Raw genomic sequence first — 24,395 nt, forward strand, 5'->3', positions numbered from 1 at the left:
TACTGCAAGCACACTTGCGTGATACCCACTGGGACAGTAAGAATATAATTTTTGGGGTAGTAGGCTGGCATTTGCTATGCTATTTTTTATAATTATTCTGAGAAGCGTCGTATTCACTAAACACTTACAAGGAACTTTACGCCGATTCTCCATGCAGTGGCTGACGACGATGAGGAATTATGGCTAAAGTGGGTATGTGCCACAGTTAATAGGAAAGCAAGAACAAGCTTTTGTGTGGGTTGGAGCACCGGACGAGCCCACTCGTTAAGCTATTCACGTTTTGCAATGACGGTTTGTTCTTTCACTGTTTCAAAACGCCTTATAAGTTGTATTAACATGATTGCTTTCCCGACATCAAGCCTGTCTAAGGCAAGTTTGCCAACAAGTTCCAAGCACCAGTGTGGCTCAGTGGTAGAATACTGGTGGCACCCAGTGGACCCGACTTCGAGCCATACTGTGTTATTGGTGTTATTTGTTGTGGTTATGGGCACCGGCGGCAGTGGCGGACAACTTCGCGTGACCAGAGTCATGATCTCATAACAGCTTTCGCTCTTATAAACAAACGGCATAATTCAACCGTTCGGTTTGCTTCTATCAGGCATTCCGTCAATGCTAAATCGACGAATGCAATTGAAAAGGCATATATTTAAAAGGAATTAGCCAGGGGAGCATAGACATATACCTCTCGCCCTCTCCTCCTCCCCGCGGCTGCAAAACACGTGCAGTAACCGCCCATCGGAGGAGCCGCAAATGCGTCGCCTTTCAAAATAACTTTATTGAGGAGGCGAACACTTCATGCGACAATTTTTTGCAGCGCAAGTTGTCTGCGCTTTGCTGAAATAATCGTGTGGGAGAAACACAATGCACGATTGTGTTATCCGCGCATAAAGGTACGTTGCCTGCAGTTCACATTAACGCAAAGTGATGTGGCGTCTGGTACCGTATTCTCTTCGACAAAACAACGTGGCGTACACCAAACGGCGCACAGGTGAGCAAGCGTTAGCACTGCGATATATTACTTTTATAGGAGCCTAGACGAACCGGGTTTGAATTGAGCAATGTGCGTTATAAAAGAATAATGCTCGACTACCTTTAGTGAACTGGTAGGCATAGCTACAGAAAAAAATTTGCGAGACGTGCCTGCTGGTCTGTCTGGGTAAACAGATTTATTCGCGTACAGGAAACTGCGCTCAGAGAACGATATGCACTTTTGGGTGGTATAAAAAGGAATGCGGCGATTTTTTCATGTGCGTGCGCGTTATTTGATAGTTCAAATACAGCAAAAATATTAATCATCATTATGTATTTATTACAGAGCTTTCAAAAATAGTTTTACTATTATGTAGACAAATCATGCATACCTGCTCAAGCAGACGTTAGAGACTTTGTGGATATTGAATTTCGTTTCTTTCGTCAGTCAATGTGGCCAAAATAGCTTTTTTTTCTGTATTTGCAGTGTCACTGCGCATAATGATAAAAATCGTACTCTTAGACTGCCATTCTTCTTTAAAATTCCACACTCTTTTTGCCTACAACATAGCGGCGTGCGTATGCTTACGCAGTCATAAATAAACGTAGCGTCTGAAATGATTTTCTCTTACCTCATCGATCACATAACGCACGCGCCCCAATTGGCACACTTTCGTCGTCTGTGTCCAGCCGAAACCGACATTTGAAGGCTATTCACTTATGAATAGAACGGCGAATTGTTGCTCAGTCCGACATCCAGACATCATTCATTGTGCCGAGAATACTGCTTACATTTTTTCCGTGCTTTGTCAGCGTCATCTGCGCAAAGAACACTACAGATACAGGACTCTGTGTCCTGTGTCCCGCATGCGACCGCTAGACACAAGAAGCAGAGCTTTTAGTCTAATCAAATCATGGTCATTTCAATGAAGGCAGAGCCCTGCTCCTGCGTCTCAGTCGCATGTTGGGCATAAAAAGTTTTGTATCTGTAGTGTACTTAAAGTGATTAAAATGGAGGGATAGCCCTGCGTTCCTGCGTTCAAAATAATTTCAATGACCACATTGAAATCATAGTTCTTTCAATGTTGTCTTTCATATCATTATGAACGACAGTATCAATGCACCCAAAAAAATGTCAAAGGCCGTCATGTTCGATCCGTGTATTGAAACCTATCGCAAAACTGTCAATAATGTCGCTTTATTCCCCTCGAGGATTCTCGAAAGACAGTGAAAGCATTATCATCATGGCAGTGCAACTGATTGGAGACATCACAGAAGTTATTGAAAGTCTCACAACGTACAAAATATCTGACACATTGGCGTGAGAGGGCATCATCTCCGGTACTACGAATTCCTTCTCCACAGAAAATATATCTTGCGAAAGCCTAACTGCAATTCACACTATCAGTGTAATGGTCTCAGGGACAACGCTTGTACGGCACTACTAAAGCCTTCAAGAAACCCTTATTTATTACCGACGGCTGCTGAGCTACGGAATGCTCTACCCGATGATGCACGAACAATTTAGCCACATAGTTTGGTGTTTTTTATTTTTTATTTGCCACCACTACGCTGTTATTTCAGGTTCTTTTCTCTTTTACCGGTATTTCTATATTTACTCTTTTCTTGTGTCACATTCTTTATATCCCGCTTTTCGAATTCACACAAGTATACTTTGCTTATTAGCCTTTGTCCAACATATTATAACAATGTCCATACTACTATTTATGCTTTTTTCACACACATCTCTCTTATTTATGAACCTACAGAAATTGTCTTTATTAATCGATAAATGATGAGCTACTTTTCGCTAAACAAGTGGGGTAAGAGCTAGGCTAACACCTCGTTGGGCACCTTTTATGCTCTACGAGAGCAGTTACCGGTAGGATAAAAGCAAGTATAATTACATGGGCGTAAGCAAGGCCCGTAGCACGTAAGCATATCAACTGCTGGTCTATATCAGTAACACAGTGAATGTGAAAAAAAAAGGCTTGTGCGCAAAGTTGAAACACAAAGTTAGGTGAGTAGATGGGATTAATAATTTTCCTTATATAATGAGGCCATTGCAAACACAGAAGCGGGCTGATTGTAGAAACAAGGGAGAAGCCTTTTATCTACAGTGCACGTACGGAGGCTGATGATGATTATAACATAATGAATGTGGTGAGGACAACGGGTGTTAGATGTATGCATTCTAACAGGTGGAGTATTCCGTAACGTATCCTCTCGTAATTGAGCTAGTCCATGCGACGAAAGGGTTCGTGCTGTTCATTGCTGAACGGCCAGAAAGTCAACCTTCGTTTTCGTTGTCCAGTAGCCCGATTGCAAAACAACGTCAGACCAGACTGGAACGTGCACTGCAATCACAGAAAAGACTAGATCAGCGGTCTTATGGAGTTCATATTAAGCTATCCTTGGGTGCCCATTCAAACCACACATGTGAGATATCCACGCGGCAATGAACAAAAACATTTAAAAGGAAGAACACGCACTTAGGCAGCTGTTTTGGCCGAGGTGGTTGAAGATGCGAGTTACTTGGAGTAATTGAATAACTGGGTGGGAAGCCTTAAACAGCAGTCTTCCCACGCGACTCATGTGGTGTGACCTTTGCTGCAACTTTATTCTTATGCCACGCAGTCTTGCATATGTGAATGCGTTTCTTCGCCATATGACGCTTGAATAAGGTCATTTTGTCAAATTCAGGATCTACGCAGTGGCATAACTTCCACGATGATAGCCACACCTGCCTGTCTGACATGCGAGTCATCATAAACTGTGCGTACCACTTAGCGAGAACATATCAATTGATTATAAATGTATGCTATCATAATAAGAATGGAGTTAATTTTAAGGACCTTTCGTAGAACGTTTCGAAAAAGGATGGTGCCTCTACAGCTGATAAAACATTATTCAATTTTTTTTCTAAAAGTTCATAGCTGTGACAAATAACTGAATTAACAAATGTGCCTTTGCTGTTTAATCAGACTTTTCTAGGTAGCATTTCTGTCTGTATCATGTGGAATAAGGTTATAAATATTGCCGAATTAAGAATTTCGCTCACACGCACAAGCACGTTATATACAGGCAATGCAGTATATATTGAGCCGGACATTGATACCGCATATAGTTTGTCTAGTATATCTTGATACTGTAAGGCAACGTTTTGTCTGCAAGACACTTCTTTTACATGGCGAGCCTCTGCCCCACAACACAGGTCATACCGATGATGATGTGTATGTACATATGATAAGATGACGCGTATGAATACATACGCTGCGCAATATGCATCTTTTACTTAGCTACAGAACAAATATTCATTGATTATTCTGACTTTCATAAAATTATTCACTAGAACACATCAGCATGAATCCGTGCGAATAGGAAGGCAATGCAAAACTATTGGAAACCACTAAAATTGTAAAACATCATGCTATATGTTTGATGAGGCGATCATTTAATGATAAGTAATCCCATTGTCAACACCAGACAAGGCCTTGCTTGTAATTTCAATTTCATTTAAGATATCCCGCTTCAAGTGCAGCACTAACAGAACTGAACCGATTTAGCAGTCAGCCTTAGCTCCAGTGCGCAACGTTTTGCGTGACTGCTCTACTCACTTGAAGATGTGGCTCCTAGTACAACGGCAAATAATGAATGTTGCACAAATATAATGCTATACTGCATGGAGTTCACTGTTTTTTTTACCATTGTGTAATTTTCTGCCCTCTTTTTTCAGACAATGATGCCTTCCTTGGGACTCGGTTGCGGTCTGGCCGTCGTCATTCATTTGTTCGGCTTTGTGATCGCTTTGCGTAGTCTTGAAGATAGGTCGAACACGCCAGCAACGGCTTCACAAGAGGCGGAGTTTACATATCCAAGCCAGTAAGCTCGCTTTCACTGATGAACGAGACAGCCGCCAAGTTAGCGATTGCTTAGGTAGCCCAACACTTGTAAACAAGTGAGAACTTGAGGAACTTGCTTTGAGGCATGGATACGTGAGTGATTCGATTGCTCATTTACACGTTATCCAGTTTGTTGTACACGATTTCCTAAAGCAACTGCAATAGAAGCATTGTGCAAATGTGAGTCTTTGAGCTTTCTTTAGCTACCCGAGGTATGAAACCGCCCACGCCACTCAATAGTGCAGTTCTTTACGACTACGAAAGAAGATAATGGATTCTGAAGCAACGCCAATCTTTGAAGCTTGACGGGAAGGTACATTTCGCATATAGGAAGCTGAACTGTAAAGTTGCAAGCATGATTTTATATAAAAAGGCACAGGGCATATGGAATTCCCAAGCAGCGACGAAGGTAGATATCGGCTATAGTTTTAAACGCGCTCACTGTTTGTAATGCGGGAGGTTGGGAGGTTGTGAGGAATTCAGCGTAAGGTGGCTTCCGGTGGCTGTCTTGTGACATTGGGCACATTGGTTCTCCCACCTACCAGTCCCCTATTGGTAAGACAAAACATACCAGATGCTTGAACAAGTTTATTATAAATTGTGTACCTATGCAATAATTACCAGTGTCACATGTCTTCAAGATTAAGCTAATTTGTTAATACTCTTCATGGAAGGTTTATAGAGTATAGCTTCTATTCTGGGTATTTCTATGAAGTTAGATTATACGTAAGCTAATCATTGCTTTTCGAACCCACTAAGGTGCCCACCTCCTCAAAAACAATACGAAAAAGAAAATAACGGTGGAAGTCCAGGTGGCCCGCTAGGGAATGTTATGCGACCTCCAGTGCGACGTCAACAGCCTCCCTCCTCCGTCTTCCCTTATCACTTCTTATGTGAAAGTTGACATGGTAATTTTGACCAAAAATGGTACTTTAGCTTGTAACCCTTGTTCGAAAGCAGCTTTGGGATATACGTGCTGAAGAAAAAAATGTTTCTTATGTAGATATTTTTAAATTAAAGTCAATTAGCCGAATTTTCTCCCTCTGCCAGCGAAGCCTTGCTACGCAATTTTGCCGTCCGGCTCCCACTAGTGTCAGCTGCATGCAACGTTGCCCTCCTCCTCAAAATGTTGCTGACCACTGGTCTACTATATGAAACTCTACACATCAAAAGAAATGCATATTGTTATTGTTTCTTAAACGGGGTTTACGAACTCATAGTTTAAATCAAGAAGAAATGGACATAGGCCGGGCACGTAGCGCACACGCAGGATAACCAGTGGTCATTAATTAAGGGCAACTGACTGCGTTCCAAGAGAAGGTAAACGTACGAAGGAGAGACAGAAAGTTAGGTGGGCAGACGAGATTGGGAAGTTGGCACCAGAAAGCACAGTACTGATTTGATTGGCGAGACATGGGAGAGGCTTTTGTCCTGCAGTGGGCGTAGTCAGGCTGATGATAGTTTTGAATAAAAATATTAAACATTCCTTCTAATGTCGCAGATGAAGCATGTCCGGCGTGCGTAAGAGTGAACGGTATTCATAGAGGATGGGTAGTGAAACATCGCGCTTGTAATATCTCTGCCATTACTACCCATGCTTAAAACAATTATACTCTGTTCGTGAATGGTATTTTACGGCTTCAAATTATGATTAAAAATCTTTAAAGTCTTTTTCGTGCTCTCTCAGATATTTTGGTTGATCGTAGTTGTACCAGGATGTCTTGGTGAACACAAGAAACTTGAAACGTGCCTAGTTGGATCACCAACGTTTGACAAAGGAAACAATTTTGCACAATCGACAGCAGGCAAAGTCACAAAAGAAAGTCCTGCAAGCGCTGCTGTGCTTTTTCTGATTGAGTAGTCTTTCTGAACGAATGTCATCAACACACACGTCTTGTGTTCGTTTTTTTTTTTTTATCCTGTGTACATGTGCGTTTTTCTGTCCCCTCTCTCTCTCTACACTCTCTTTCTTGCCCTTATTTCGTCACCCCTCTGCAGGGTGACGTTAATGTCTGGCTAACTTCCCAGCGTTGCTCATTATCTCTTTTTTCCTCTTCAAGGTGCCTATGTGATACCCCTTGTGCAGGTACAAGGCTTGCTCATGTTGCCTTTTTTTTCCAATATTTACGCAAATGCTCAAAAAGTGCACACTTATGAATCTAAAAAAATTTGTTATGTAGTCGCGTTGTTACAGATATGTATTTCGGTGGTCACCGGCTTGCAGAAGTCTTTTTGGACGGATACGGGTATATCCAGTCCTGCAACATGTTTGGTGACAGGTGAGTAATTTTAACGTGAACCTCTTGTTTTAATGTTCGAGGTTGTTTGATGCTTTAGTCATTTGCTGAACAGGTGAAAAAAACATGGATGCCAGCCATTCGTAAGTTTCACGTTAAGCATGAAATACTCATCGTGAACTCACATTTTTGTCTTGAATATAGAGCACATCATCAGAATCGATTTGGAGTAAAAGTTGGACAGAAACAGCTACATTTTGAGTCATTGTTTTGCTGGTAAATGTTGATATCTATGTGATTAATAATATGACTATACTAATCAAGACGCATTTGGGAGCTACTTTAAATATCTAGTAGACAGGGGTGAAGCCGACGCTGATGAGGTTCGATGTACCCCACTTCCCACTTATTTACTAAATATGGAACGGTACGCCTGCACACGTGGTCTTTCACCACCTACGTATACCTATTCAGCTGCAGAGATGGGTGTTCAGTGGCTTCCTGGGGCCACCTTGACGTAACTTGTGAAAACGGATGGGGCAGCCCAAGCAAAAGTTATACCCAATCCCGTTCAGCCATTTCTTGAAGATGTCTTCTCACAGACGCTCCGGGAAAAAAATTAACCTGAGGCTCCATGTCAGAATCGAGAGGCCATGTCTCTCCTCTTTTTGCCGGGCCATATGGACGTCCTCGGACTAGATCACGAACTTAGTATCCTTCTTCCTTCCCCCTGACTAGCCCCCCGGGATTTCATTCAGTTTCCTTGTCTGACTTTCTGTCTCGTTGTTGTACCGCACGGGTCATCCGCGTGAGCCAGACCTCCCTGGTGGCTTAAGCCGTGTGAAGGAGGTTTTACTAGAAGGCTTCGTGTCACGGTTATTCAAAATTTTTCTGTGGAGCACTCGATTTTCATCGTTTGATCCAGCAACCCCGTTGTCACTCACAGATATCCCTGACTGCAAATGGTGACGTCAGAATGCCACCACGGCTCAAAAGTGACGTAAGCTGAGCTATTACCTGAACCCATTCCTCATAACCTACTGCCACGGCCAACACCACTGCACGTACGTTAGCTGTAACCGTTCACCAATAAGTTATATTGCATTGCTGTGCAGCAAGCGAGTTTTATGCCAGCATGTGGACCATGGCTCAATCTCTACGCCTTCAATAGCTTCCTCCATGCTTGAGTTTCAACAAATTGCGCGAGAATTGGCCGATGTCTAAATGATGATACAGAGTGCCTCATCCACTACGCAAGAAACCGTCGTCGCTGAACACTCTATCCCGGTGTTTTCGCATCCTGAAGGCATGCGCTGATTTCGTTAAGAAAGCAACAAAACTGCTGAGCGCAGCGCCTTCTTATGAACAAACCTGACTCAAATGCCCATTTATAGACGGTGAGTACGCGCTTCTGAAGGAAAGTGGTTAAAGCTGCTTCTCGCAGCTTTGATCCCAATCACTTATCCACGCAATCATAAATAACGACCACGCAGTTCATGTGGGATGAGTCAATTCGAAAAGGAAACAAGTCAGGCACAGTCACTGAAGTCGACAACTCCATCAATGCGAATATGGTAATATTCTGGATGGTAACCACGTCCTTCTGAACGTCCGTGGCCGTTCAGATTCGCGAACGGTGTTTTGACTCCTTCGCGTCGCAAAAGTTTAGGAACCTATTGCTTGGCAACCTGCAACCCGAATTACCTGGGCTGTAGCCATGCACCCCTAATTACCGAGAGTTGTAACCTAACATACAAAACATAGGTTGTCAGGAACGAGGAAAAAAGTCCGAATATTGGACTTTGTCGATTTTAGGGGTCCATTTAGTGAGCTCTTACCGCATTAAGGCTGATAACAATATTTAGGTCTGCATAGTTTTGCTGTATACTAGAAGCAGCTTAGCAGAGACAAGAAGCCGCTAGCTAAGTACTATGCGTAGAAAATGAACACTATATTTATTAAATGAAACCACAACGTAGTTACCTATGATGTTCATCGTACTTAATTTAGCTAATTTCGTTGCTCTGTGCTGCGTTAAGGGTGTCTGTGTGCCAGCTGGCTGAAAGTTCCTAGATAGCGGTAAAGAGCTCTACAGCTGAACATAGTTGAAATGTTGAGAAGAGAACGTGCTATATAAAGTTTCTATGTAGCCTCAAAAAGCTAGCAGCCTCGAAATGTGTAGTCACCATTCATAGCTACCTTAACTTGACTGAACGGCATAGCTTGAAAAGGATTGTCATCTATATGCTGGAGGCGCGGCGATGAAGAGAATGATGTGAAAGGCAAGAAGATTTTCGGCCAGATGGAAGGGATACCACCGCACCTTCCCCCTTTCCTCTGATCGCTGAACCACTGGCGCTTGCACAATAAACATTTTTTGTTTATTTTTTCAGCATACAGGGCACATGTACACAGTTTCTTACGCTGAACAGCTAGACAGTGAAATATTCTTTGCTAATAATTTTCGCGGTTGGCCACTGCACGATTGCTTGTCTACAGTCGATACGTAATGAGAACGCTAATAGTTCTCGTGAAGTTGCAGTAAGTAAAGGTAAATAAATAAATTGAATTGTATGTATACGAAGATGCTCACGAATTCAAGTCACTATCCAGCTCAGTGAACTCTTACACTGTTCCCATAGTGTAAACCGCCCATGTATTTAAAAAAATGTCACCATGCATACTTCTCTCGTAGTAACGATGCTGAATAGTTAGCAAGATATCTATTTCTTTCTCCTAGGAGCATTTGTTTTGTGTTAAAGCACTGCTTTATGGGACACTAGGTCTCTCTACTACAGTGCATTTTTACGAGCACCTCAGAGGAGGAAAGAGAAATGCGAGAGCTTTCTGTCTCTTCAAATGCTTAGTATTTGGCCACAAGAGAAGCAATATTTCGTCGGCCTCTCTCCAGTTCGTTGCATATTTCGAAAGATCCAGAAATACAGCTTAAATAGGATGTGCTCATACCCAGCTATATCAGCTGAAATTGAGCCAATTAGTCCGAAATTGGCGGCATCGCACAGGGTAAGATGTGTCCTGCGTTAAATTCGAAAGCACAGTGACACAAAATTCACTTCATTTGACAGAAGTTTAACGTATGGCCTCGAAGCTATAAAAAACACCACCTGACTATGTTTCGCCCTATTAATCGTAGGTACCTTGAGAGTGCCGCTGTGCAGCCATATGGCTTTGTGGTGACACAAACGTGATTTGGCTTCTGGCTAGTCCCTGCATGTGTCTGTCTTTCTTTTTTTTCTGTGTATGCTCCAGAAAGTAGCGTTACTTTGTTTTCTTTAGCTATGCGCGTTGTTTGTACTTGGTGAAATTAGAGCAACTATGTGAAGATCGCTAACAAAGCTGAGTTGCTTGATGCACGAAAATTTGTTTGCCCTATTCACCTCTTAAATTGTTGATTGATATGTGGGGTTTAGCGTCCCAAAACCACCATATGATTATGAGAGACACCGTAGTGGAGGGCTGCGGAAATTTCGACCACCTGGGCTTCTTTAACGTGTACCCAAATCTGAGCACGCGAGCGTACAGCCTTTCCGCCTCCATCGAAAATGCAGCCGCCGCAGCCGGGATTCGAGCCCGCGACCTGCGGTGGGTCAGCAGCTGAGTACCTTAGCCACTAGACCACCGTGGTGGGGCCCTTTTAAATTATAGACACGTGTCTTACATGTTCATGATTACACTTACTAGATTATGCTTTTCGCTTGTAACGCCAATATTTGTATTACGCTGCTTTGAACCTAATGCTCCGCATGATGTCAACTGAGCTCAATTAAGCTTATTACGAAAGGGAGAGTCAATTACGGCGAGCTCGCCTTCTGTTGAACACAGGGGCACATGTTTGGTGTTGCTTCTTTCCACAGGGCGCTTATCGGTGAATTACTTTCATCTGTACCTGCTTCTGTTGTGGATCAAGTAGACGAATATCAGATGACCAACGTTGTGCTGCAATGCACACAGAAGTCTCAGAACGCTAAAGATTCCTATTTCCCAAAGCTTCGGGACAAAGGACTTCAAGGAGCCCTCATGTTTCCAGGTATTTTAAGAACGGGAATGTTGAAACCATGTCACTTTATGAATGAGAAAGCACGCAGCATGGCCATAGCTCTAGATAATGTTTTATTCCTTAAAGAATGCTGACTATACAGTAGCTTTCTTTAACTTAAGCTTTCCTTGTTGTCATAATAATTAGAGAGCTTTATAACAATTATTTATAATTATAGCAAAATCACAATATGATTATGAATGACACTGTAGTAGATGACTAGAAATTTTGGTCCCTTGGCATTGCTTAACAATTATCTAAGTGAGCGAGCCTCGAGCATTTTCGCCTCAGCCGAAAATGTAGCCGCCACTGCCGGGATTCAATCCCGTGACCAGCTGGCCAGTCTTTGTGGCTCTCGTTGCCATCAATGGCAAGCAGCGAAAGCTTTTGGAGTAAAGGAAGAAGTATTTGAGAAGAAAAGTACATCTCCCGTGAAAGAAAACCATGTGTAGATGTGAAGCAACGGGAAACCACGCTTACACTGGCGGCGACGTTCACACTCGCGCTTATCGCGGTGCTGTGCGGGAGAGAAACTGGGGGAGCGAAAAGCACGCAGTGGTGAACCGTTGTTGTTTTTTTACTGGAACATGTCAATCACTGCTTATGGGCAATGAGAGACAAAAGACTCTGATTTGACACAGAGACCCGCAGTCCGCTTTTAGTTAACGCGCACGCTGAGAATTTTTATTGAACATTGTACAGGAGAAATCTCCCCTTGGAGATCACATCTCCCCTCGGAGATCAAAATGTAGTGCCTATACAATACACAGGGTGGCCAGTTAATCTCTGTGTAGCGTGAGTAGCCGGTTCTTTCAACCGAGAAGCTCACTAGCAGATGCTGCCTACGTCAGCGTTGCGCGGCGAAAGAGGGGGACCATCAGAGATTAGACAGAGGAGGAGAGGAGGCGCATGCGCAATGGGGTTGTAAACACCGTGGGGAGAAATGCCTACAGGAGAGAGAGAGGGGGGAACGCGCGTAGGTTAGCACACGCTCTTTGTGCCAGCGTTGTGATGCGAGAGAGGGTAGCGGACGCGCATGCGTTGCAAGGGTGGTCACGCTGCACACCGCATTGAGCTCGAGTCAAAGCTGCTTCGCATCTAAAAACCACGAGGCCTGCCCAGAACACGCAGTATAGTCACAGCGAAAGCTGGAAGAGTGGCCCTTCAGAGCCTTTTTAGATGCGGAGCATCTTATACTCGCGCCTTGTAGTGCGCCGTCCGCGCCGTCCGCACCGCTTCTCGAACATTCGACAGCTGACGCGCGCGCATGCGCCGTCGCGCCGTCGCCCACTCTTCCACCATCTGTGCATCCCTTCCTCCTCTACACACCGCGCGCGCTTCACTCCTCCACCATCTGTGCACCCTTCCTCCTCTACACACCGCGTTCGACATCAACAATTCTCCTGATTCTCCAGTGGACGCGCATGTGGCGTCGCGCTTCGAGAACATTCAACAGCTGACAGTGCATGCGCCGTCGTGCTTTATATATACTCAAGGTCGGCGCTCGCTCGCTCAGTTGGCGCTCGTCGGTTGGTTTGTACGGCGCGTCGACGTCCAAGGTCGCGGTGAAATGAATTCCAACGAATCCACAAACACAATGATCGACGTCCCTTCGACCAGCGCCGCCCTTTCGCATACGTGTGTACGTGTTCACTCATTTAACACCCCCTCCTACAACCACGTTAACCAATTTAGCCATCGACCCAAGTAAGTCGCAATTTAACACCCCATTTCACAACCACGTTAACCAATTTAGCCATCGACCCAAGTAAGTCGCACTTTAACACCCCGTTAACCAATTATATGGTCCGCATCCTCCTCAGTGTTCCCCCGAGGGAAGCTGCGGGCAATTTTTTTAAGCACTCTTTGGGTAACTGCTACGAGCACACTGGCACATTCTATCTTTGTAGAAGCAACAGCACTAGCTAAGAATTTTGTGCCAATTTTTATGCAGTGGCTGACGATGATGAAGAATTACGCCTGAGTGGGTATGCAATACAGTTAACTGGTGATCACGAACAAGCTTTTGTAAAAGGTTGGAGCATTGGACGACCCACTCATTACGCAATTCACATTCTGTGACGCCTGGTTGTTCCTTTGCTGTTTTCAAACACTTCATTACTTATACTAACGCGATTCCCTTCCCAACATCAAGTCAACCTAAGGCAAGTTTGCAACAGAGTTTCAAGCACCGGCGTGGCTCAGCGTTACAATACTTGACTGGCACGCAGGGGACACGGGTTCAAATCCCACTGTGTGGCTTGTATTTTATTACTAAGCTCTTTCTTATTTGCTGTGATTGTGGTTATGGACACCGGTGGCGGCAGCGGCGGACAACTACGGTGCCGCAAGTGACCCTTGTGATCTTATAATTGCTTTCGTAGCAAAATAAAACAATGCACAAAAGCGTAAATGGGGCGATAAGGAAACGTAACACTCTGGATGCTATAGCCAATGCACGTCTTGATCACGCCTGCGCCTGAGGCTGCTGTCTTTCCTGTAGTCATTGCGTTCCGAGTGGCACTTCTAAAGCCAAAATGGCATTCTGGGTGGACAAATAGGTTTCACTTAAATGTTTCAAAGGATACGTTTAACATTTTCGGTAAACGTCTGATTAAACCAACGGAAAAGAAGCAAAACAGTGAGAATATTGCAGCAGTGCCTGCAAGAGGGGTAATATTCATGATTCGCTAATAGGTTAAACATGACACAGTTAGTGCACAGAAGAAATCACTTTCTGTGGGCTTTTTCACGAACCGCGTGACGCATTATACACTCGTATTGTTGCTTTAGGATGCACGAAGCCTACCCTAGAGAGATCTACAAGAGGGCTGTTTCGTGAAACTGAGTTCACTTCTGAATTGCGGCCTAGCGAGCTGTCCTCAGCCACGGCCGCTCAATTGGGAGAAAATCGAGCGGCTGAGCCACACCTATGTGACTTTCGTTAGTCGTCTCGATTATCACATTTCTTTCATGTTTCACTTTGCTGAGGGTAAGCACATTTTAGTAATGGAGAACATACAGAATTTAAGTAGCTGAGGGAATCTTGTCATCAATTCCACACCCGCAAGCCATTTAGAAGGGAGAAGTGTTATGGCGTGCGAGAGTTCAGAACAAAATAGCTGCAAATTGGTGCTTAATGTGTACGTAAAAGCTGTCTGATTGCGAACGATCTTCGTGGAGAGCACATGGCGAACGGTGCACCAGAACCAAACGGAGTTCGCTTAAGCTTTGAAGAAATAACATCTCACTTAATCTGTAGAAATATTACATAGATAACCTATGTGCAGACAGGAAGCATGTCATCTGAGAACCAGGAGACCAGCACAATCAGTACAAAAACGTAATGCAAAAACAAATTAAAAATAAAACAAACAAAATTAAATCAAATAATCTTTATTTTTTGTGATATAGTTATCCAATACTGCATTACAACATCCACGGTACAGCATCATGTATAGCCTAAATTGTATGCTGTGACGACTGAAATGAAAGTTCAATATTGTCGTAATAATCGGATGAAAGTAGATATCTCTACACATTATAGGGGGAAAGAGGAAATATAATTGAGGCATGTGCAACTGCTCTTGCAGTATCAGCGAGGCTTTGACAGTTTTGCTGTTGTTTGAAGGGGTGTCAGATCTCTCAACTGGTCCTGCTGGGCCTTTACCTTGGTGAGGCCTTACCTTTTTTCTGTATTTTTTGGTGTTTGCTAATTTAGCTTGATGAACACTATTTTCTGACGCATTTTTATACAATTTTTGTGTTGTTTCACCGGAGCTGTCATCTCCGGATTTCACGCGAATAATTTTTCAGTTTTTTTTTCTTGTGAGATCAAGATAGCAAGGTTGTGGTAAGCTGAATGACGCAGAGCAGTCGTTTCAGGGCGTCTAATAGTATTGCAGTAATGCCTGCCAAATGGTTACAGTTGCCAGACGGCCGCAATGACGCCCTAAAGTGGTGCCTTTAAGTCGAACGCACAAATTAGTGCTAGGCAGCTGTCTGACAGAATTCAAGGGCCGATGTCGAAAGTTTGTGCATACATTAAATAGGCTCGAATCGCCAGTTTTAGAATGGACTGACGAGACAATACAGCATGCAAGCACCACCAAGGCACGCTTGGTCTGCAAGGTGTCAGACACATGTTGGGCACGATGAGAGGCATCTTGACGAGAGAAACAAGTATGCTTCTGTTAACTTTGGTTTACACCTTTGCTTTGTGGAGCTGCAAAAGAGACATCATTGCACCAAAAATACGGACTTGATGATCTTTACCGTAAAGACTAGATGTTCCGTGTATGCAACATTCCTGTTACGTGAATCATTATTTTGTAATATTATTGTAATACACGATTAGGTACCTCACTATTCTTCCATGTGTACATTTGTAGTACTTGGGCTATGTTTGTAAACGTTTATTCGTGTATCAATTTTTGTACAAGTTTACAGCTAGTAGTAGCATTAAGGTGAACAGCCAATATGAGTAGGTGGGTCACACTTAAGTACCGGCCGCTCCTTAAGCACGTTTGAGAACAAAATTATCAAATCAGTCATCTCTTATACACTTGTATATAACTAAATATCACACACTTCGAAGGCACAAAGCCTAGATTTTAATTAGATACAAAAATGGTACAACTTTGTGTTAGATACAATGTACGTGTTCTCCTCAATGTAGGGTTTCAGTACCTATAGGCTGAATTTTAGTGAGAATGTCCTGAACACTAAGGCGCATCTAACCCACAAACAGTATTGACAGCAAATTAACGATGTGAATTCTCTTGGCATGCAGTAACACTGTGAACTTCGTAGTTGCTTAAGCAATTTACTGCTAAAGTTCGTGAGAAAATACACTCTAACTTACTACCATCTAAAGGTCTTGAAACCAGTGAGAAGATGCTTGCCAAACTTTTTAATTTTGTCCAATGTGTTTTAGGTGGCAATGCAGTAGATATACCTAGTTTTTGCAATATATTTCACTGTACTTTTTGGTAATAGTGCATAAATTACACAGATATTAGATGCTACTGAGGCCCACCGCATTTCACGGTCACCTTAGTGCTCAATCTGCTTCACCTGAACACTGAAGCACACGTCCTTTCTGTCATCTACAGTGTAATTCATAGATCTCACTATTTTCCCAAAGCTGTAACGGATGACGTTATTTGCTATTTTTCAGCCTAAAAAACTGCTTAAGTGCGTAACATGTGTTCAGTTCAAATACAAAAAGAATTTACCTGCGGAGAGATGAATACCAGGGTTAGTTAAAGGGGTACTGACACAAAATTTCGGGGCCTAGATAGCCTGCGGGGTCGATTCTCGTGAACATTCGTATATCATCCGCAAGATACCAACAGCGAATACAGCTTGGAAGGTATTTTAAATTAATTTTGAAGTTTGCATGAGTAGCCGACTTCATAGTGCTATAGACACCTTCGAAGGGGACTCCGAGGGGACTCACTACTTCCCTCACGTCACCACGCTGTGGTCAACAAAAAAAGCTATGAGGACGTCATAGCCGCCATTTTTCTTTTGCCTCATTAGTTCCAAAAGTCTAAATTTCTCGGCGGCTGTTTGCGAGTGCCTGGCCGTGGCGCACGCTTAGAAAGTTTTGTGTTTGGCGACATTCCAGCCCCGTTTCCTGTTCGAAAGTGATTCTTGATGTGGACCGTGCGGAAGTGCGTCACAGTTCTATATGCTGACGTGGTCAAGAGCTGCACACGCTGGGTGGCGACTGTTGCACCTAGTTTTTAGAACTCCCTCCAACCAAAACTGATTGATAATTGGGGGCCTGTAATTAACTTTCTGTTACGTGCTGCGATGTGTCACGTGCAACGATGTGTTCTGTCATGAATAACAGGCCCCCAGCAACGCATTGCAGCAGAAAAACGTGAGGCCAAAGTTTTTGTGTCAGTACCCCTTTAAGGTGGACGGAGGGGAAAGACTACTAAAAAATGAGATTTTTCAATTTTCATGGCACAATATTCTGGCATTACTCACAAGCGCTTTCACCAAATGGCGAGTTTTTACGTGCATTGGAAGGCATATGAAAATTGCCCTACACGTGCTTGATCCCGTGACTACGCCGCGGTAATGCGACTTTTAAATTGTGTTTTTCCCGTGCACTACGTTTCGTCAGAGAAGGAACATTTTCTCTTCAACCACTGAAGATATTAAATGCAAGCTTTTTTGACGTATTTCTGAATACCATGCACCCTTTATGAAGCAAAAGAACGCTGTTGCCACCAGAATTATATCTTTATGAAAGTTCTTTCTTTCAGAAAAGAAGCCATAAGATTCTAGTAATAAAACGTCTATAGTTTTAAATAATAAATGATCATGCCTACTATTAATATTTTGGTTTATAAGGATACTTTTGGCACATGTAAAACGAGAAGAGATTTCACCACTTTACAAGCAAATTTTCCCCAAATGTTCCTTCAAAATTATTAACAGTCAAATAATTCAATTTTTTATTAATTTCAGAATGACTTCGTATTTTTAGCCAAATTCACAAAACACAAAGTAAATCTCCTTTGAAGCAACTTGTATATATTTGGAAAGTTTCCTTTAAAAATCACAGAGCAATGGGCACTAGTGGTTTCACACTTGTCTGTGCTATCCATCACTCTTTAAGACGCTACGTTCTTGAAAGTGATAGTTTCAGATTTCTTTTTGTGTACGAAACGTCCGTCGGTAAGGTAACTTTCTACCACGCACCTGCAATTCTCTTACGTAATCGAAGTTCCATTATGTCAATTTATGCAATATTTGCTATTTCGCTTAACCTTACATTTCGCTCAAGGGCACATTCGAGACGAGCTTGTACCGATGTGACATGTCTTGTGGCATGTCCATAACGTTCCTAATTTTATCGTGAGTCGTAAATCCCAAATTGTGAAATCATGAAATGTGTTCTTACAAAATATTTTGAGACACGGCAATGTCTCGGCGCAGGAACGAAATGGTGCGGCGCTGGAAACATAGCGACCGAGTATAACGACCTCGGAGTGTCCTGGGAGGCGGACATGTGTTGCCGGGAACACGACTCGGCCAGGGAGAGCATACCGGCATTTGGGGCGAAGCGCGGAATAAGGAATAAGCTGTTCTACACAATGTAAGTTCGCTTGCGCAGAATCTGCACCGCTTAAATGGTCGTCTAGCTCACTACAACTGTCTTCAGCATTATGAACGAAAGCTTTGATTTCAGATAGTTGGCCACAAAAGCTTACGCAAACCTCTAAGGGTGAAGCACTCGACGACGAGAGCTAACTACTGACTGTTATTAGCGGGCGAAAAATTCATTGCACGATTAAAAAAGCACACGCTTAGAAAATGAGCACCACCACCATAAGCCAGACAGGGAAAGTTCGAAGATAAGCACGATCACAGTCTTCTTGTAGATAGTATATTCATATTTAATTTTTGTGTATACAATGGGCTAGCGGCAGTCGAAAATGCCATTTATCCCCGAGATGGATTGTCGACTCAATAAACTTCGTGTCCCGTTGCCTGGTATTAAAAAATTCATATTTCAAGCATGTCCGAACCCTTAGTGATCAGTCTTCTAAGCTGGAGCTTCAGGTAGCCACCACCGCTCCTTACATAAAAAGCAAAGTGGCTGCCGTAGCCGTCCTCCACACAAATACAGTGCTAATTGGCCCTCTCATTGAAACACGGATCAATTTTCTTACGCTTAATAGCAAACCAGCGGGACGATGTTCACAGCGCTCGAAGTGAACAGGGTTGCGAGACGCGGCTACTTTGTGCCAATTTCTCTATTTTTTAAGCTGGAGAGGGTAAGAAAAGTGGCTTGGTTTCTTGGATACTATTTAGATCCTTATATATTGTTCTCTGAATTTGAACCAAGCTACCAATATCTGGTGAAAGCGTAAGAGCTGGCATTCCAGACTGAGATGTCAAAACATGGCGACCGAGGCAGCTTTAAAGGTTCCAGAGTGTAATGCAGCACGCGTATTGCACAGAATACTTTTCGACGAAAGGTGGCTGAGTCTCAGGGACGAATGCTGCATAACGCCCCATTTTGCATATTACCGAACAGTGGAAGCGACTTTTATTCGTGATTGAAAGTGAGCGAGACAAACGCAACCGCTCTTCATGTACTGCGCTCTGCACTCATTGACGTTGCCGATTGGACATCTCACGTCATTTTGGGGCGTTTCTTGGAATTGGAAACGAAGCGCAGGTAAACGATACTCACAACTCCGACTTCATCATCACGCGAGAAATTGTTGCGAAAGTACCTCCAACATATGCTTCGATTCTAGGAACTGTGATTTCTGGGAGATTTATTTGGTGCTAATTTTTATCGTCGCCACAAGATTGTTACTTCTATAGTTTAATGTATCCCTGCTAGACCCGAAAAAAGGGGTCATCTATAACAACGGGCAAAAGAACTTCAACACAATGAACAATAAGATGAACAACTAATGAGTTAATCTTACCATTTATGATTTCAAGGGTTGGTGATATCCTTATTTACAATTCCACCAATGGCTCTTATATGCAGTCACCTCAATAGAAGCCCCAAAGTTGTTCTTCCCTGCGCAGGGCTACCTTCACGCACTTGGCTAAAGTTGGATATGTTTGGCTATTTCTCATTGGCTAGTTCTTTTTCCACCTCTACAGGACAAACTGTGAAGCTGATGAAAAATTCTTCAACTGTCTACTGAACGCCCAAACGTTTACAGCCTTTTCACTAGGCATAGGATACTTCGACATTTTAAGGACAAAATGCTACAAGTACGACAATCCAACAAAGTGCGCTGATAAACACAGGTAAGGGCACGATCAAATGCGGCGCGTGCTTTTTGGGAATTATTACAACGCACACGAAGCAAGTGGGGCCTCCTATATTGTCTAGACTTTGGAGTTCTCCTCAACAGCTTTTTTTAAAAAAGAAGGGATAAAGATTATGGTGTGACATGGGATAATGATGTCAAACGCCAACTGCCCATGAGACCGTCTGACCATATAGATCTTCACGGGGAAATGAAATTTCTTATAAATGGTTTAAGAGTTTTTGGTCAGGCTTAGTGATCGTAACATTCCTTCGTAACTGTACGTAGTCACGTCTGTGTAGAGCATGCAAGCAGCCGGTTTTTGATGTGTGGGGCGAAACCTTGAGGCAGTATCGGGCTCTGATGTGGTCAGCCTTACTACTAGGACACAAATGCTCCTGATACACTGCTTCAGAGCCCGAAAATGTCACAGGGTTTCGCGCCGAGAAGCAAAAACTGGCTACTCGCGTGCTCCACACAGACATGGCCGTGGCTGTACTAACGTATTCCTTATGCAGCATCGCAACGGGAATAGTAGCCCGCTGTTTGTACGGTGACAGTGAAAGAAAGTTCATTCGCATTCTTCAGAAACTATTCTTCTCAGGCCAATAAGTCTTTGCGTTATGGGATTCGAGTAAAGTAATAACCTTTTTGCCGGGTGGTCGTTCTACCATATGAGATATGCCGGAGGCCCCACGAGAAGGTCAAGCGCTTACCACGGGTACCGTTTGTGCGCCATGCACTTGACTGAGGCAAAGAGTTTAATTACACGCACCGCGGACATATCATGGTATTTGTGGCACGAATAGTGATCGTAATACCACCACGTATATCAACGTCGATTGTGAAATGCACCCAGGGTAAGAAGACTATCATGAGTGAGCCCAGACGTAGGCCGCTAGATAGCGAGACGATATATACAACCGATCACAGTGTCCATGCTTTCCCAGAAAACACTTCGCATTGCGATACTGGATACGATCTGCGTGTATTAAATCTAACACACGCGCCAATCACAAAAAACGTGTAGTAAACTAAATTAACCTAGAAACCCACATTCACCATGCATTTCATTTTTGCGCAAGGGTCACTGCAAAGAGAAGTCACAAAATGCCCATTTGTGTTCACCATAAGATGAGCCTAGCCTTATTGGTGATGACAGGCAGGGAGTGTTGGCATTTCACTTTTTCGACCTGTACATAGCCGCCATAACGAAGTTGCGTCGCCAGCCACTCATGCGTAACAATCCTAGAACCATATCCCAACTGTACGTTAGCAACCGGGTCTTCGAGACAGCCCAGGCTGCCCTGCTGACTTTTCACTTCACATGGCTTAGTTGCTTAGCGATCAGATTCAGCGCCAGAAGCACTTAGGACGCCAGTCTTGGTGCCAAATACACGACCCCCGAGATCTGTATTTTTAATCTAAACATGGTGTCTACGAAGTGTTTCGGTGTTAAAAATTGCTTGCAATTCATTCAACAAAAGTACGAACTTCGATGTTATTTTTTTTTCTGGTGGACTCATCACCATCGTTATTGTACTAAATGCATTCCGTGGTCTTGTCGCGTTCCTGTCTCCCTCGTAGGGCTGTCGTGTTGGTCGTGTGTTTGTGCGGTGTCGTGTTAATAATCAAGGCGATGCAGCACGATTACTTCAAGCAAAAAGCTTCAAATAAATTTTTGCGCTTCTCGCCGCTGTTTTGTTGCTCATTTTTCCCCGTTTCGTGGCGGCTGTCAAGTCTCTTGGCCCTTCTACCTTTTTTTGTTTTGTTTGTGTGAGCCAACGATAAACATAAGGGGTTTTGTGGCATCAGCGTTACGTTGCACCTAGGCTCCATTTCTTAGTGGGACTGAGCCCGAGAGCTGACGTTCGAAAGCTGGGACACTAAAATGAACAAGTTTAGTGGAGCTTCTGACAAACTTATTTACACACTTATAAGGTAACATTCTGCATAAAACGAAGCTGAAAAGCGTCATGTCTTACTCAGCATTGTCATTATAACACACCAGGCTGGCTTCTCTTCTTTACACGGCGCCATTCACACTTAAGACTCTACCCACAACGGTACCAGCCAGTACTACGACATTCTAGGAAAATAGTCGCCGCACTTGCCATTGACAATCGCGAGAGGTCTCGCCAGGAGAACGGGCGGGTTCCTCCGTCTCTTCGCCGGAAAGTCAGCGAAGAACTTACGGCGATCTAGAATTTCTCTGGTCTAAGTACAACAATCCCAGTCGACACTTTAACACCACTAACAAGGCAGAGCGTCCCACAGTAAGAGTGTCGCCACCTTTGACGTCGTCATGTTGTTCCTCTGAGCTCACTTTTATCTATTTGCTTTTTCGCGTGCTATAGCAGAAGAGAGCATGTTTTTCGGAAAAACTCAAGGAGTCTACAATAATGTGGCAATGCACATTATTGCAGCCCGCACCCTGCGACAGCGTGCCGGCAGTGAAAGTCATGACATGAGTTCCACTGCACACGAGTACGGTTATAAGCCACTTGTTTTTACAGACACGCATTTCGTGCGCATTTCACAATCTGACATTGATTTGACATTAAGCCTTAACTGCTCATCAGTTTGTTACCTGTCGCTTTGAAAAGCAGTTGTCTCTATTCGAAGTGATTTCCCTTTGCGCTTGATAGAGACTTCGTAGTTAATAAATATTAGCCAGATAACTTATATTTCGTTGTAGTTTATGTATATTGTATGACGTTTGTGGGTTGGGAGTTTATCATTGCGATGAACAACTTCAAACGAGCAATTTAAAAATAAATACTTTTTTCATTCCCAATCATTTTTGAATGAAATAAATGTTGCTTCTTCCAATATAGCGCCAAACGTAATGAAAATATTTTTGAATTATAAACAAAGGTTAATAGAAGTGCAAGAACGTGACACAGTAATTGAGCAGAAATTTTTGAGATTTCAGTGTAAATTTAGTTCGAACGGCGAATTCACGGGTTAGTTGATGACTTATGAACCCTCTGACGCAACTTCTAAAAAATTTGAGTGCTATTGAAAACCTATAGTAGTGCATATTAGCTGTATTCAGTAATCATATTATGTAATGCAACTTATGAGAATATCTTTATAAAACGCAATTAGTAGGGTCTGTTCTCATTTTATACGGAATTGTGCCATCTCCGGCTTTATTTAACGTTGCCATGACTATTGCTGACAACGTGCTTCAACTGATTTGTATAAATTCATTTTGCAGGTGGCTCAAGCCGCACAAAAAGGGTCCTTGTCGTAAATATGTGGTAGACAAGTGGAGAGCCAAGCAATGGCGTGTCTACGACCCACCCAACTTTTTCAAAGCTTATTTCCTGACTAAAATAGGCGTCAAAGGGGTGAATGATATATGGACTTCAGAAATGAAAAAATAAAAAGAACAAATAACTTTCTCACATGAAAATTGCCTGTGGAAACACGATAGCTTCTGAAATACAAACACATACACGGAGCTACTTCATTTTTGATATCGTAACATTACTTAAGAATCTGCATAAATGCTACATGATTATACAATTACGAACGATTCCGGCCACTATCGTTATCAAGGTACGCTTATCTTCAAAACGTACTCCCTCTGCCACCATTCAGCATGCAAGTTTTACTCATTACGGAATAAGTTCACGCCACCGTGCGCCTAAGTTTTACTCGACCTTATTGTGAGAACAAGCATACTGACAAATAGTCGTGTTTTTTTTTTTTGTTAAAGTGCAATTCATGTTTCCTATAATTAGTAAAGGTGGTTACAGCGTTATTTCTTGAGCAGCCTTTTCAAGACACATTTATATATTTATTCAATGTAGCAAGTTAACGTCAGAATTTTACTTTGTTGCTGCTTACTTTTTGAAAACAGCCAAATTTAGTAACTTCGCGGCAGAGAAGCCCATAACCGTTCGCTACAAAAAACTCACTTTGAGGAAGTTCATAGAAGCTGAAAATTCCTATAAGAACGCTAATTTCATTATTGCGCGCACTTTTTTCTTTTAAATATATAAATCTAAACTGGGTTCATTATTGTCAACACATAGATGTACCTTTGTTTCATTTTTTGGAACGCTGCGGAAGTTCTGTGGCTAAATTCAACGTGGAATACAACACCCACTTCTTTGCTGAGCGTAGAGTCTTGCAATAGAGCAAGCAAGAATGCGAAGCTGAGGTCGTAAGCTGCCCTAATTCAGTCGCGAAAACCCAAACAAAGTCACCCTAACTGCGCTAAAATTTTGGCAAGCTTAGCGTACAGTACAGCAGTTATGGTCTGTTGGTATAAATATACGCACGAATCGCACGCAAATAACGCAAGAATACCGCGCAATCTGCATTATTTTTATCAATTCAACGAAGTTTTTCTCTAGCGCCACCTGGACGGTAGGTACGAAAACGCTGAATTTTAAAATTTCCCCGTCTTTCCGAC

The 24,395-nt window shown here is 43.0% G+C and overlaps 1 protein-coding gene across 2 annotated transcripts; it reads left to right on the forward strand.

The window, feature by feature from the left end:
• The first annotated feature begins 812 nt into the window (after nucleotides 1-812).
• On the forward strand, nucleotides 813-23,387 carry LOC119168396 (phospholipase A2). 2 transcript variants are annotated; one of them, XM_075866855.1, is made up of 8 exons: nucleotides 813-988; nucleotides 3,673-3,744; nucleotides 4,706-4,851; nucleotides 7,052-7,150; nucleotides 10,984-11,156; nucleotides 18,123-18,282; nucleotides 19,815-19,964; nucleotides 23,190-23,387. In XM_075866855.1, the coding sequence occupies exons 3-8, from the start codon at nucleotides 4,709-4,711 to the stop codon at nucleotides 23,356-23,358; spliced, it is 894 nt and encodes a 297-aa protein (XP_075722970.1). In that variant the 5' UTR covers nucleotides 813-988; nucleotides 3,673-3,744; nucleotides 4,706-4,708; the 3' UTR covers nucleotides 23,359-23,387. The 2 variants fall into 2 exon arrangements, with proteins under 2 accessions (XP_075722970.1, XP_075722969.1); XM_075866854.1 differs by lacking the exon at nucleotides 3,673-3,744 and having other exon boundaries at nucleotides 814-988.
• The last annotated feature ends 1,008 nt before the right edge of the window (nucleotides 23,388-24,395 follow it).

This window comes from Rhipicephalus microplus, chromosome 6 (genome assembly GCF_043290135.1).
Source record: "Rhipicephalus microplus isolate Deutch F79 chromosome 6, USDA_Rmic, whole genome shotgun sequence".
In the NCBI taxonomy this organism is placed as follows: domain Eukaryota; kingdom Metazoa; phylum Arthropoda; class Arachnida; order Ixodida; family Ixodidae; genus Rhipicephalus; species Rhipicephalus microplus.

What these genes read in the sequence shown, in the direction of transcription:
- LOC119168396 (XM_075866855.1), top strand. Translation starts at nt 4,709, where the DNA reads ATGATGCCTTCCTTGGGACTCGGTTGCGGTCTGGCCGTCGTCATTCAT. An exon ending in GAGTTTACATATCCAAGCCA is followed by an intron (nt 4,852 to 7,051) that starts GTAAGCTCGCTT and finishes TTTGTTATGTAG; the next exon opens with TCGCGTTGTTACAGATATGT. An exon ending in TGCAACATGTTTGGTGACAG is followed by an intron (nt 7,151 to 10,983) that starts GTGAGTAATTTT and finishes TTCTTTCCACAG; the next exon opens with GGCGCTTATCGGTGAATTAC.